Raw genomic sequence first — 13,458 nt, forward strand, 5'->3', positions numbered from 1 at the left:
AATGACTAAGGACTATAGAAGAAGAATTGATGCTTTTGAGTTGTGGTGCTGGAGTACTGAACATACCATGGACAGCCAGGAGAACAAACAGGTCTGTTCTGGAGAGGGTGAAACCAGGCTGCTCTTTGGATGCAAGGATTTTGAAGCTCCATCTCATATACTTTGGGCATGTTGCTAGAGGGGCCAGTCTTTGAAAGGAACATCATGCTTGGAAGGGTGGAGGGACAATGCGGGAGGAAGACCCTGCATGAGAAGGATTGACACAGTAACTGAGGTAATGGGCGTAGGTGTATAAGAGACAGTGAAGATTGGATGAAGATAGGTCAGGGTTCAGAGTTATTGTGCATAGGGTCACTATAAATCACAAGAGTCACAGGCGACTCAACTGGCACATAACAATAACATGCACAGGAGTTACATGCAAGTATGCATATACCACTATGCTTGCATATCACAAGATGACAGATAAACACACACGTACCCGTATCACTGCACCACAAGCCAGACGCACACATCACCTCACATCACCCCTACACCACACACACTGTTTATACACGCCCACACACACCATGCTACATAAACAACATAATACGCCCACACATACCACACCACATAAACAACAGACATTGCCACATCTATAGATTTCACTAGACGCCTGTGCAACATTGTATCTTTGCATTTCTACGAGAAGTTGTTTTTTTTTTAACCTTAGAGAGGCATGCTGTCTACCACATGAGAAGGGCGCTTTCAGCATTCTCAGCATGGTGGATGGTGCTCAGAAGGTGCTCTGTGGATGAGTCTGAAATGGCTACTTGCCTGCTGAAGTACTGTGGCAAGCATTCTACATAGCTGAGCTTGTTAACCTCGTAAACATTTAGGCAACCAGGGGTACAAAAGACTAGCCTCCTCCAGAACAACCCAAATATACAAGGTGAAATATTTGAGAGAAAAAATTAACTATGGATACTAGTGCTAAGGAGCAATGATTTCAGTTCAAGGACTAAGGTGTGCCTGATTCAAACCATGACCTTTTCAATTACTTGCTATGTATCCAAAAGTTGAACAATGAATAAAGATGATGGAAGAATCAATGTCTTTCAGTTACGATGTTGCAGAAGCATGCTGAATATCCAGTTGACTGCTAAAAGAAGCAACAAAAATGTCTTAGAGAAAATGCAACCAGTGTATTTCTTAGAGGCAAGTATGGTGAAACTTCATCCCAAATACTCTGGACATGTTGTGAGGAGAGGCCTTTCCTTGGAAAAAGGCATCACGTTTAAAAAGGTGGAGGGTCAGTAAAAGAGAAGAAGACCCTCAATGAGATATGTTTAAACAATGACTGCAATAATGGGCTCAGGTATGTCTGAGATGATGAGGATGGCACAGGATGGAGCAAAGTTCAGATCTGCTGTTCATAGAGACCCTAGGAATCGTGCTCGACTTAATAGCAGTTAACAACAAAACACTTGCTACATCATGGTACAAACAGCATTGATTAAAAAGAGCAAACTCCAGGTCACTACGCACATGCATGACACCACTTTATACAAACTTGTATATGGTTCAAAACCAATTAAAACATAGCACTATACAACACATCAACAGAGAACTGCCTGAAATACAGTCTGGGTTTAAAAGTGCAGGTCCTAGGGATATTATAGCTAATGTTATGTGGATCTTGGCAGAAAGCAGAGAGTACCAGAGGAATGTCTATCTGTGTTTCATTGACTATGCAAAGGCATTTGACTGTGTGGATCACAAAAACTGTGGTTGACTCTGAGAAGAATGGGAATTCCAGAACACTTGATTGTGTTCTTATGTGAAACCTATACTTAGACCAGGAGGCAGTCATCAGAACAGAGCAAGGAAGCACTGCATGGTTCAAAATTGGGAAGGGTGTACACCAGGGTTGTGTCCTATCTCCATAGCTTTTCGATCTTTATGCAGAACAGATTATCTGGGAGGCTGGGCTCTCTAAGGAGAAATGTGGCATTTAGATTGGAGGAAGACATCGACAATATGCATTATGCAGATGGCACAACTCTGCTTCCTGAATCTGAGGAGGACTTGAAGCACTTGCTACAGAAGGTCAAGGACTACAACCTTCAATATGGATTGAAGCTCAACATCAAGAAAATAAAGATTCTCACCACCAGGCCGATTGGCAGCATCAGGGTAGATGGTGAAGAGATTGAGATTGTTAACAGCTTTAGTTTGCTTGGCTCCACAATTGACACTCTTGGCACCAGCAGCCAGGAAATTAAAAGATTAATTGCATTAGGAAAGTCGGCTGCCAGAGACCTCTCCAAAGTACTGAAAAGCAACAATGTCATTCTGGAGACTAAGGTGTGCCTGATCCAGACCATGCTCTTTGCAATTACTTGCTATGTAACAGAGAGCTGGACAATGACTAGGGATGATAGAAGAATTCATACCTTTGAGCTGTGGTGCTGGCAAAGATTATTGAATATAACATGGACTGCTAGGAGAATAATCAGGTTCATCCTAGAGAGGGTGAAACCAGGCTGGAGGGACCAGTCCTTGGAAAAGGACGTCATGCTTGGGAGAATGGAGGGACAGCACAGGAGGGGAAGACCCTTGATGAGACGGATTGACTCAGTGACTGGGGTAATGAGGGTAGGTATATAAGAGACAACAAGATTGGCACAGGATAGAGCAGGGTTTAGGGCTGTTGTACATATAGTTACTATGAGTTACAGGCTACTTGATGGCACATTATAACAACAATATAATCTAGGGGAACGTGTACATAAAATAAACTATCTTTTCTCTTTTAAATAAGATTCAAATGCTAAAGACAAAATTCATCATAAAAGATTAGAAGTAGGCAGAGGATAGGCTAAGAAATGGAGTTGTTGTTACTGTTCTGTCTTGAGTTGGTTGGTACATACACACGTGTGTGCGCGCGCACACACACACACAAATATTGCCAATTGTTGTTATATGCTGTGAAGTCTGAACCATCTCATAGCTGACCCTCCAGCAGGTTTTCAAAGGATGCAAATTGCATGACAGGAGATTGAATGCCTCTCTTTTTCCTGCAAAGCAGCTTATGGATTTGAACCGTTTGCCTTCAAGTTGGCAGGGCAACTCCCTACCCACTAGGTCACCAGAGCTCCTCTAAATAGAATAAAATAAAATAAAAGTCATGCATGATCATGATGACAACATATCATGAACCAAAAATTATAATTAAGCCCATTTCGCGCATTGAATAGCCCATTACAATAAATGAAAATAATGAAGACTGTCCCCTCAGCTTGACCGTAGTTCTGCTTATTTTTGCACTTCCTCCCACAGTGATGCTCAAGGGTCATTGCAACCTTGCTCTTGGCAATCGGGGTTAGTAGCGCAAGGCTGGGCAGGAAATGAACTGGGGGATGAAGCCATATCTACTTTAACACTGTTCTCGATAGGTCCTTTGTGGTGAGGGTTTCCAAGAACCAGCAGAGCAGTTGAAGGAGCTGAGCAATATTTACAAGAAATGCGTCTTTGCCCCACCCCTTGCCTACCCCCACTCCTCCCCTTTCTTCTTCCCATCCCCAGCCTTCCTCTCTGCACAGGCTGTGAAAAGCCACTGTTCACAGGAGCCCAATAGTAAATATTTCCACAGAACAGACCCACTTATCCAATTCTTTCTGGAATCTGGGGGAAACATTGCTCAGGGCCCTCCAGATCCCTGACTCTCAGGAGACCCTGAAATGATTAACCCGCACAAATGTTCCTTTGAGTGGCAGCGCGACAGAGTCATGAGCCCTAGCGGTGCAATAGTTAAGTGCTGTAACTAAAAGGTTGGAGGTTCAAAATCACCCAGTGACGATAGGAAAAAAGACCTGGGAGTGATTCCTGTAAGGATTCCAGCCTAGTAAGCAAACACTATAGGGTGGTTCAACCCTGCAATCTACTCACAACAGCAACTTCATAACAAAGTAGCGATGAGCCTGGATTGTCGTGTCTTCAGTGTGCACCTTTGACAGTTTCTTCACCTGCCTAAGTTTATCCCTCTATAAAATGGGAATAAAAGGTTATTTTCCATCTGTAAGATAACTTAGCAGCTTAGAAAGTCATTGTGAGTTTAAATAAATGAATACATGCAAAGTGTGCAGAATATACACTGGCATAGTACATACTGAATGAGTGTTAATTGTGACAACTGCAGACCAACTATATGCCTGGAACAAGGCTAAGTGTTACTACAAAAGATGGAGATGAATCAATGAGACTATGAGGTGTTAGCAAACATTTTCCATAAAGTGCCAGATAATATTTTTGTCTTTGTTGGCCTTATCACCTCTGTCACATCTACTCAGATATGCCACTGTTACATGAAAGCAGCCATAGGACAATGTTAATGAATGAGCATGCTCCAATGCTCCAAACAAACTTTGCACATGGATACTGACATTTGAATTTCATCTTTTTCACATGGCACCTGAGTGTTCTTCATTTAACCATGTAAAACCCCCATAAGGGTTTGCATAGGCATTCTAATAAGTTAATTGCATCAATGAACGGTAATTTTTCCCTTACGAATGACTGTCTGAAAAAAACCCAGTGAGATTTGTAAACCTACAACTAGATTAAAATTTTAAAAGACAGACACGTACAACATGTAAAAAATTTGATTCATGTAAAATCCAGTTTTAGCTTATAGGCTGTATACACACAGGTGTCAGACCAGGACAAATGATTCCTGGTCCAGTGGAAGAAAAAAATATTAACCTCTCTGGGTTTCTCAGCAATATGTGCACACTCAGACTCTGGTGGCAGAGCCTGTAGCAAGTTGAGCTACGTGTCCCTATTGGTTCTAGTCTATCAGCAACAATGAAGGAGAAAGATGGGTAACCCCTTCCCATTATGGTTTTCAGCCTCAGAAACCCAGTGGAGGGCCCTGCGAGTCAGAACCAACATGTTCAGTGCCACATTTAACATATGAATAAATCAAGCCTTCTTCAAAAGCCTGTAGAAATGCTGCCTCTTCCTTGAAGCCTTCCTGGTCGCCCTAGCCACGGGCAGTAATAACTCCACCTGCTACCTTGCACATGGTAAACACGTAATGTCCAACATTATTATAAAATGTATCGTGAGATATTTAAGACAAATGGAAAACATTCTGAGACACATGGCAACCTCGTGTGGCACAGAGCACAACTGCGCTTACAGGTTTTCTTGGCTGTGTGCCCTTTACAGAAGCGGATTGCCAGGCCTTTCTTCTGCAATGCTTTGGGTGGATTCAACCAGCTACACAACCTCCCTTCCTCTCACTCTCCTGTCCTTGTGCATATAAATCAGTAAGCAGGAAATAGCATTCATCTGCATGCACATCCCTTATTTTATCCCATCCTAATAGCCCCAGCATGGATTATAGTGATTTAGAGATTAGTCTCATAACTTGTTTAAGGTGCCTAGGGAAGTGGTAGGGGTAGCTGACTCCACACCACAATCACTGTTCCTCACCATTGCTCCTCTCTATTCCCACAGCCATTGCACCCATTAAATCCCTAGTGCCCTATGAATTCTCTGACTTGCTTTCTTCACTAGATTTTCAACTACCTGTGAAAGTTTGAATATTACCTTTGTGGGAAGGAATTATTGGTGACATCCCCATCCACTCCCTAAGACCGTGCACCTTATCAGAATACAAATCTTTCTTCAGAAGCACCTTAGCGGTCCATTGTCTCAACAGTGGACGGGGAAATGGCTAGAAACATTTTCCAGAGCAAAGCATGCTGGATTTCATTAGAAGTTCGGAGCAACTCTTATTTGTTCAAGAGTCAACTTTACTGGAAAGGATGAAGCTTGCAATCCTCAGACTCTTAGAGGGTGGGGGTGGGGAAGGCTGTGCACAGATAAAAAGGGGAACTTCAGGAAATAGCCCCACAGAACCAAGAAATCTTTCCTTCCTTCCCGGCAGCCACGTGGGGTCTGAGCTGGGGTGTGGGATCCAGTCCAAGCTTAAAATAAACACTAGAACCCAATGAGGAATAAGGGGCATTGGCCCTCCAGTACCTGTGGGCCAGTGTCCAAGAAGATATGTGGACCAAAGAGGGGACGAAAGCAAGATGACCCACAGGCAGGGAGGAGAAACCAATTTTTACTAATAGCTAATACATGTATTGACAGCAGTGTATCCTCTCAGCCCGCTAGGTCTTCTTCAGGTCATGCATACTAATCAGATTTGTGGTTCCAGTTTAAACCAATCTGCACAAGATGGACAAGGGGTTGAAATGGATGGTAGCAAAGAACTTGCTGACTTTCTGTACCATCAAGTCAGAACTCAGACCTGACCCTGCAGGGATTTTGGAGGCTGTAAATTGCACTGGAGAGGTCTCCCATGTGGCAGGTGGACATGAACCACCAGGGACATGCATTTGGCTTAGCAGTGCGACTCCCTACAGACTAACCGTGAGAGCTCCTTGCAGCAAAGAAATCACATTAAAAATACTAAGTATCCAAGCACAAGCAGTGAGAAAAGGGCAGGGTTTGCATCCCCACATACTCCCAGAATAAGCCCTTTGTCAAGCACTTATGTGCCTTTGAATTGGAACCAACCTATAGCTGACTCTCCAGTGGGCTTTCAGATAGTTAATTGCATCTGTCTTGTGCAGAGCAAGCAGCTGGTGGACTGCAGCACAGCTCAAAGGTATGTTCGTCCAAATTTGCCAGCTGTTCTGTAGGAGAAAGACGGGCAATCTTTTCCCCATACGATTTACTGCCTCAAAAGACCTGATGGAGAGTCAGCTATGGGTCAGTTCTGACTGACCAGTGCCTGCTGGATCAGTGCACATGCTGCACAGTAAGATAACAAGCCAGTGGCCACAGTGGCTGCCAAACCTGAGAAAGGTTGGTAGTGTGATTGACATGTAGCCACACAGGCTTTTTTAGTGTGGTTCTTTGGTCAAGAAGTGTGGTTGGGATTTCACGGCACCACCATCCCCCCATGCCAAATCCTGTTCCTAGTATTTTACTGTTTGACCATATCATTCATCTCAAAAAAAAAAGGAAAACAAGTGTGCGTTGAACAGTCTCCTTCTCTGCATAACATTGCCACTTAGCAGGCACTCAAGAAATGCACATTTTAGTAGGTCCCTCTACACAAACACTCAGAAGCCTCCAAATTTAAGACAAAAGATTTTTATTCAAAAAACGCCAAGTATAAAAAAAAAAAATAAGATCTCTTTTATTCCCCTGTACAGTATTTCACTCAGATAAAACCAGCAGGCTACATGCTGCTCAAAACACAGCCCCAGAGAGGCCCCAGAAGGCACGCCATCCAGAACTGCTTTCATAGATCTATCCTATATACACAAGTCAGCAACGCCCCCTCCCCAGCACCCACAGAAGCCACTTGGGTAAGTGGGTGGAGGGGCCCACGGCAGGCAGGGAGCTGCAGCACAGCCAACTCGCCTGAGTGCCGTCACCCCACAAACAGAGGCAAGCGTCGCAGCCCTCCCCCAGAAGGTCCCCAAGTCAGAACAGGAAAGGAGTAAAGAAAACTAGGGCAGCAGCTGTGGAAGCTCAGGAGAAGAAGGGAACCAAATAAATAAATAAATAAATACATAACAATGACCTCCAGGTTAGAGAATGCGCATCTTTCCAAAACAAAAAAAAAGAGGTAAAATAACTTAAAAGGAAAAAAAAAAATTAGATCAACTACAATCCTTTGTACATTACCATGCCAACTGTACACACATTTACAGCTTGTCTGTTGATTTGCATTGTTTGTGCATTTTTGTGTGTATGAGGTCTTGGCTTTGAAAATAGTTAAAAAACCAAAAAGGAAGACCAGTTCACTCAGAGTTTTACTAAAGGAGGCAGAAAAAAAGGGCAGGTGGCTCAGCATTTTGGCCCTGTAGCCTCTTCCATGGCACCTTTCAAATGAAGGATGGGGGGTTGGGAGTGGGGGGAGTGGGGGCAAGAAAAAGAGGGAACCAAACCCAGGCAGATTTTTGGAGAAGCAGCAGGTAAAAGAGGCAAGTTCAAGTATTTCTCCCAGCACAGCCGGAGTCCCCACAGAAGGCACTCAGAAGAGTCGGAAGAGGTGACAGGGACGTAAAATGATGCTAGTCCTATATCCCACCCCAACCTGTTTCCCCACTACCCGATCCGTTGCGGCATTCAGCAGAATGCATGATGAAGGGAACAGCTCCAAAGGCAGGGTTCTCAGCCCACCCCCCACCCCCCACCCCGGGATTTTGCACAAGTCCAGTGGTGCTGGACACCTTTAAGAGAGCATCTATGGGAGTTGAGGCCTAGGCCCGGAGTGAAGTGTCTTCTCCCTCACGTCGCAAGGCAGCCTCCAGGGGCCTGGGGTCTGGAATGAGTAGTAAATGTTGTTCCTGTATCAAGCACTGTCCTGCTTGGTAATAAGAGTCACTGGTACTTGGGAAGCTGGAGCCAGAAGCTTCCCCTCCCTCCAGGTTCTGACAGGGAGGGGAGGACTTGCCAGAAAGCTGCTATTTGCTGGGTTCTGGCAACAGACTGTGGAGATGGATCTCAGCTGTTTCCTGGGGCAGCAGGACGTCCTGCATCCAAGGGTGGTTCTGGATTTCTTCGAAGGTTGGGCGATCTGATGGTCTCAGGGCCAAGCACCATTTAATGAGATGCTGACATTCTGCAGAAAGCAGGATAAACAAAGGTTATGAATGACTCAACTGGTTTTTGCAATGTAAAGACCTTTCCAATTTGCTTCTCAGAAACTCCAAAGTGAGGAGGACATGCTCTTTCTATATTGTCAGCTGTGTGCTGGGTATGTTCTTCAATGAAAAGTATTTACTAATATCTGGATCCACTAACCTGCTCTTGGCTTCTTATAAAAAACACACACACACACACAAAAAAAACAAAAACCAAAACCAAACACACACACTCCTCTTAAACCTGTGGTTTTCAAACATCAATAGCTGGGGCCTTTCCCACGACACCCACTCACCAGATATAGGAAAGATGATGACAAGGGATTCTGATGAGACAACACTGAGCATGATGAGGTGATTCAATGCACCTCCCAACTTACAAGCATGAACACCACCCACAATGAGGTCACTGGAACCACAATATTTAGAGAGCTGCCTTAAGGCAGAGGGCAAAAAGACCTCAGCTTTTCACTCCCTGAAAAAGCAAGGAGTTGAAAGCTTCAGAAGATCTCTGCTGATGCTTTTTTAAAAAAGCTAAAACATCAGAGAAACTGGATTCTCTTTTCTAAAAAACAAAAATCAAGCCATTCTTAAGATAGGCCCTACTTCTGACCTGCCAAAGAGAGCTCAGAAGCAAATCATCTGATTTCTAGGGCCAGTTCAATCTTAAGTCACCGACCTATGATAAATTCTGCTAAGCCTCCAGTCACAGCATCCCCAGAAACACCTCTAGATCGGGCCATCCCCCAACCCTGCCCCCAGCAGTGTTTCTGGGATGGAGCTCCGAAAGTTTACCTGATGAGACCCTCTGCCTGAAGAAAACTTGGCCCCTGATGATTTCCTCGTCGTGCTCAAATGGAATATCTCCACAGACCATATCATACAGCAAGATCCCCAGGGACCAGACCGCTGCCGACCTGCCATGGTAGCGATGGTAGCGAATCCACTCCGGAGGACTATACACTCGGGTCCCTGTGAGCCAGGAGAATAGAAGGGAGCACACGTTTAGCAAAAATAAACAAAGCAATCAGATGATTAATTTACCAGATGAGTAATTCTTTTTTTTAAAAAAGCATTCTCCTTTGTTTTTCTTCAGGATTAAGTAAACTCCATCTCCTCACTCCACCTCCGGGCTAAAAAAGGAGAGTGGATGGGTTGTACCTTCTCTCCCTAAGCTTTACCCACCCCTCTACTTGCCCAAACCACAGACTGAAATGCTTCATAGACAACTCCAAGAAACAAACTGGGCTGGCATCTGACCCAAACCCTGAGGCTTGCATGTGGTAAGACCACCATTAAGGGATGAATGGATGAGTGTCTTGTCCACCAAGGGAAGTATGCCACAGACTACCCCCTAAAATGGCAGCCAAGAACCCGATTGAGAGTCTCATCTCAGATCCAATCCAGGAGAAGCTATTTGCACAACATCAAAAGTCAGCAGCCCTTGGGAGGCCTTCTCCCTAAGCTGCGCATGCAGGGGCCCACACCCTTTCCTCCCGAGACTGGGAAAATAGACAAGAGCTGCAGGGCTGGTTTCAGACCACGTGATTCCTGTTTACAAACTTTGGGTTGTAAAGGGGGAAAAAGCTGCCAACCCGCTGGCGCTCACTAGGGGGCAGCAAAGACTCGAAGGAAAAAAAAACCCACCCCTACACACCAAACATGGGAGGACCCGGCCAGCCATTAACTGTTAAATACAAAAAATGCAGCCCAACCCAGCGTCCTCCAAGGGCAAATAAACACAAACCACAAGCCCGAGTCACAAGTTTTTGAAAGGCTGTCGTTTGTTAGGTTAAGCCGCTCAGATGATGACCCACCCCTCGTTGCTTTGATCTCCAGCTCTTCATTCCCCCCTTTTCTCAAAGAACGCGCTCCAAGCCCCTCCCTAGGGTAGGTTTTCAAGCTCTCTGCGGAGACACCCAACTAATTTTAAAACCAACAACAGATCTTATTTCACAACATTCATTCCCGACTCCCTCACCCCAAAACGAGGGGGAAAACCCCAAACACACACACAAAAAAAACCCCAAAACACAAACCTAAACCTACACACAATAAAATGAGTTATTACGTGAAACTACTGTTTCCATCCCTTATCCCTTCCTGGATCAAAGGGGAGAGACTGCGGCTCTAAAAACTACCTTCGAGAACGCGAGCTCCCTTATGAAGCAAACCCCAAATTACAAAAGCCGCATCAATTTTCATCCGTCCCGCTCTCCCCTCCCATTCTTTTACTGGCGGGGAAACTGGGTCAGACTTTAGGAAAAAAAAAAAAATCTGGTCTACAGCCGGTTGCCCGTAATCTCTTATTCGCCGGGAACGCCTGGAAGCCGCTGAGCTCCCACTTCAAAAAAATGACAGAACCATTCCCGGTTCCGGTGGCCCGAACCCCCCGCTCGCTCGCCCCACCCCGATGACCTTTACAAAAGGCCGGGGACGCGCCGAGGCCTCCGGGCCGATCCGATCGCTCGCGGGCCGACTCACCATCGAAGTCCGTGTAGACCGTGTCCTTGAGCAGCGCCCCCGACCCGAAGTCGATGAGCTTGAGCTCGCCGCGGCTGAGGTCGATGAGGATGTTCTCGTCCTTGATGTCGCGGTGGAGCACCCCGCAGTTGTGGCAGTGCCGCACGGCCTCCAGCACCTGCCAGAAGAAGCTGCGGGCCAGCTCTTCCTGCAGGGCTCCCCGCTCCGTGATGAAGTCGAAGAGGTCCTGCACCGGCTCCGGCCTCTCCAGGATCAGGACGAAACTGTCGGGCCTCTCGAACCAGTCCAGGAGCCTGATGACGCCCGAGAAGCCCGAGCTCACCTTCTTCAGCAGGAGCACTTCCATGGGGACTCGGGTGCCATTGGGCTGCAGAGGCGAGGGGGCAGCGTTAGGGCGGGAAGAGCCAAGGGGGCCCCCCTCCCCACCTCTCCCTGGGGGTCGTTCCCTCCCGAGCACTTACCAGCTCTCCCCAGTCGGAAATCCGGTCCTTCTCCACGTGCTTGATGGCCACCTGAAAGCCCAGACAGCCCCATGTTAGGTCCCCTGGCCGGGGCCAAAAGCAATTCCGTTCGCCCCCCACCCTTCGCGCGGAAGACCCTCCCCACGACCCGGCGCCCACTCACCGGCAAGTTGTCTGAGACGCGGATGCCGGAGTAGACCGAGCCGAAGCCGCCGCTGCCCAACAGTGGGCCCACCTGATACTGCGACTCTAGGGGCTCCTTATCCTTGCCTAGGGGAGGGAGAGGCACAAGGGGTTCAGCGCCGGCCCGCGGGCCCCCAACAGCCCACCCAGGGGGTCCTGCCGCCCCCTCCACCATCGTGTCCAGGCCGGGGGGCGGGGGAGGGCGCTTACCCGGCGCCAGCTTGGTGGCGTGCAGGTCGTTGCAGGGCGCGGTGCGCAGGTGGGCAAGCGAGTTGATTTTGGACAAGAGCATCCCAACCTCCAGGGCGTCGGCGCAAGGTCCGTGCCTGGAGAAGCCGCAGCAAGAACTGGAGCCGGGGCTGGGCTTGCGCCGGTGGCTGTGCCTACGGCTGGCACTGCGACTGCGGGTGGCGTTGCGGCTGCTACTGCGGCTAGAGCTGAAGGCCGAGGACCAGTCGGAGGACGACTGGGGGCGCTGCCGGGGCTGGCGGCGGGCGGCAGAGCCGGCCAGGTCAGGCTGCGCCGAGGACGGCGGGGTGGGCGGCTCGTTTGGCAGGGTGTTCGGCGTTGTGAGACAGGGGATTCGTGGAGGCTGCCTCTGCTTCTGCTGCTGCTGCTGCTGTTGCTGCCTCTGCTGAAGATCCTGCTGTGTGTCTCGCCGCTGCCGCCGAGTCTTCTCAGGCCTCTTCTGCCACCGCGGCCGCTGCAGCAGACGCCGGGCTCGCCCAGCCGCCAGGAGTAAAGGGGCGGAGCGAGCGGGCGGGGTAGGGGGTGCGCGCGGGCGGGCGGGGACGGGGCGGGGCCTCTCTCGGAGGCTGAGGCTGGGAGCCCGAAAGCCTGGCACGCGGAGGGAGGAAAAGAGATGGAGAAGCGGCAGGAGCGGGCGACTCCCCTCCTCCCCCGCCCCGCGCGCTCTGTCGACTCTCCCTGGCCCCGCCCCGCCGGCGGGGTCCCAGCCAACCAGAGCCCGGCTGATCTGCATAACGCAGCTCACCCCGCCCGCGCTCTCGCGGTCAGAATGGTCTCTACGCCGCCACGACGTGGCGGGAAGGAAAAGGCGCCAAAATGGAGGGGGAGGGGCGCGGGGCGTGAAGGGAGGCGGGAGCTGGTTGCCGGCGGGCCGCGGGGGAGGAAGGATGGGGAGGGGCGTATCGATTCAAACCCAAACAATAACAAAGCCATCAAAGGCCGCCCGAGGCCGCCTTTGCCGCTCTTGGTTTCTCGGAGGTTTTTGGGTCAAGGGCTCGAGCTCGAGCATAACAAGTTGCGCCGAGAAGATAGGCGTTGGGGTGTCAGGCGGAGAGGCCCGGCGACCACGCCGGGGTGTGAGGGACTGTGTGGGGGTGCCGACGAGGGTGGTCTTTCTGTGTGACTCACACCCGAGACCTCCTAGTCTCGTTGGGCGGATTGACGAAGCGCTGTGGCTCGGGTGGGGTTCCCGGGGGTTTGTATGTGTTGGGGGGCGCGAAGGGGGCGAGTGATCTGTACGATCTGTGAGTCACGGCGGTTTCACGAAGGGAATGGGGGTGTCTTAGGCCCGGAATAAAACTGGGGGAGAACTCCGCTTCAGAAGAATGTTCCCGGGCTCGTGGTTAACGCCGGTGAAAAGACCAGCCCCCAAATTCTCGAACAGATTGTCTATTTTAAAAATGCAGAAGCGGTACCAGTGGATC

The 13,458-nt window shown here is 48.8% G+C and overlaps 1 protein-coding gene across 1 annotated transcript; it reads right to left on the bottom strand.

The window, feature by feature from the left end:
* Positions 1–7,139: 7,139 nt before the first annotated feature.
* PIM1 (pim-1 oncogene) lies at positions 7,140–12,525 on the bottom strand. Its single transcript, XM_006882027.1, has 6 exons — positions 11,996–12,525; positions 11,766–11,872; positions 11,603–11,653; positions 11,142–11,508; positions 9,453–9,629; positions 7,140–8,635 (listed from the first exon to the last, which is right to left on the bottom strand). The coding sequence occupies exons 1-6, from the start codon at positions 12,075–12,077 to the stop codon at positions 8,478–8,480; spliced, it is 942 nt and encodes a 313-aa protein (XP_006882089.1). The 5' UTR covers positions 12,078–12,525; the 3' UTR covers positions 7,140–8,477.
* Between the last annotated feature and the right edge of the window lie 933 nt (positions 12,526–13,458).

The sequence above is a fragment of the Elephantulus edwardii genome, unplaced genomic scaffold (assembly GCF_000299155.1).
Source record: "Elephantulus edwardii isolate Elephantulus edwardi_28Jun2011 unplaced genomic scaffold, EleEdw1.0 scaffold00017, whole genome shotgun sequence".
Lineage (NCBI taxonomy): Eukaryota > Metazoa > Chordata > Mammalia > Macroscelidea > Macroscelididae > Elephantulus > Elephantulus edwardii.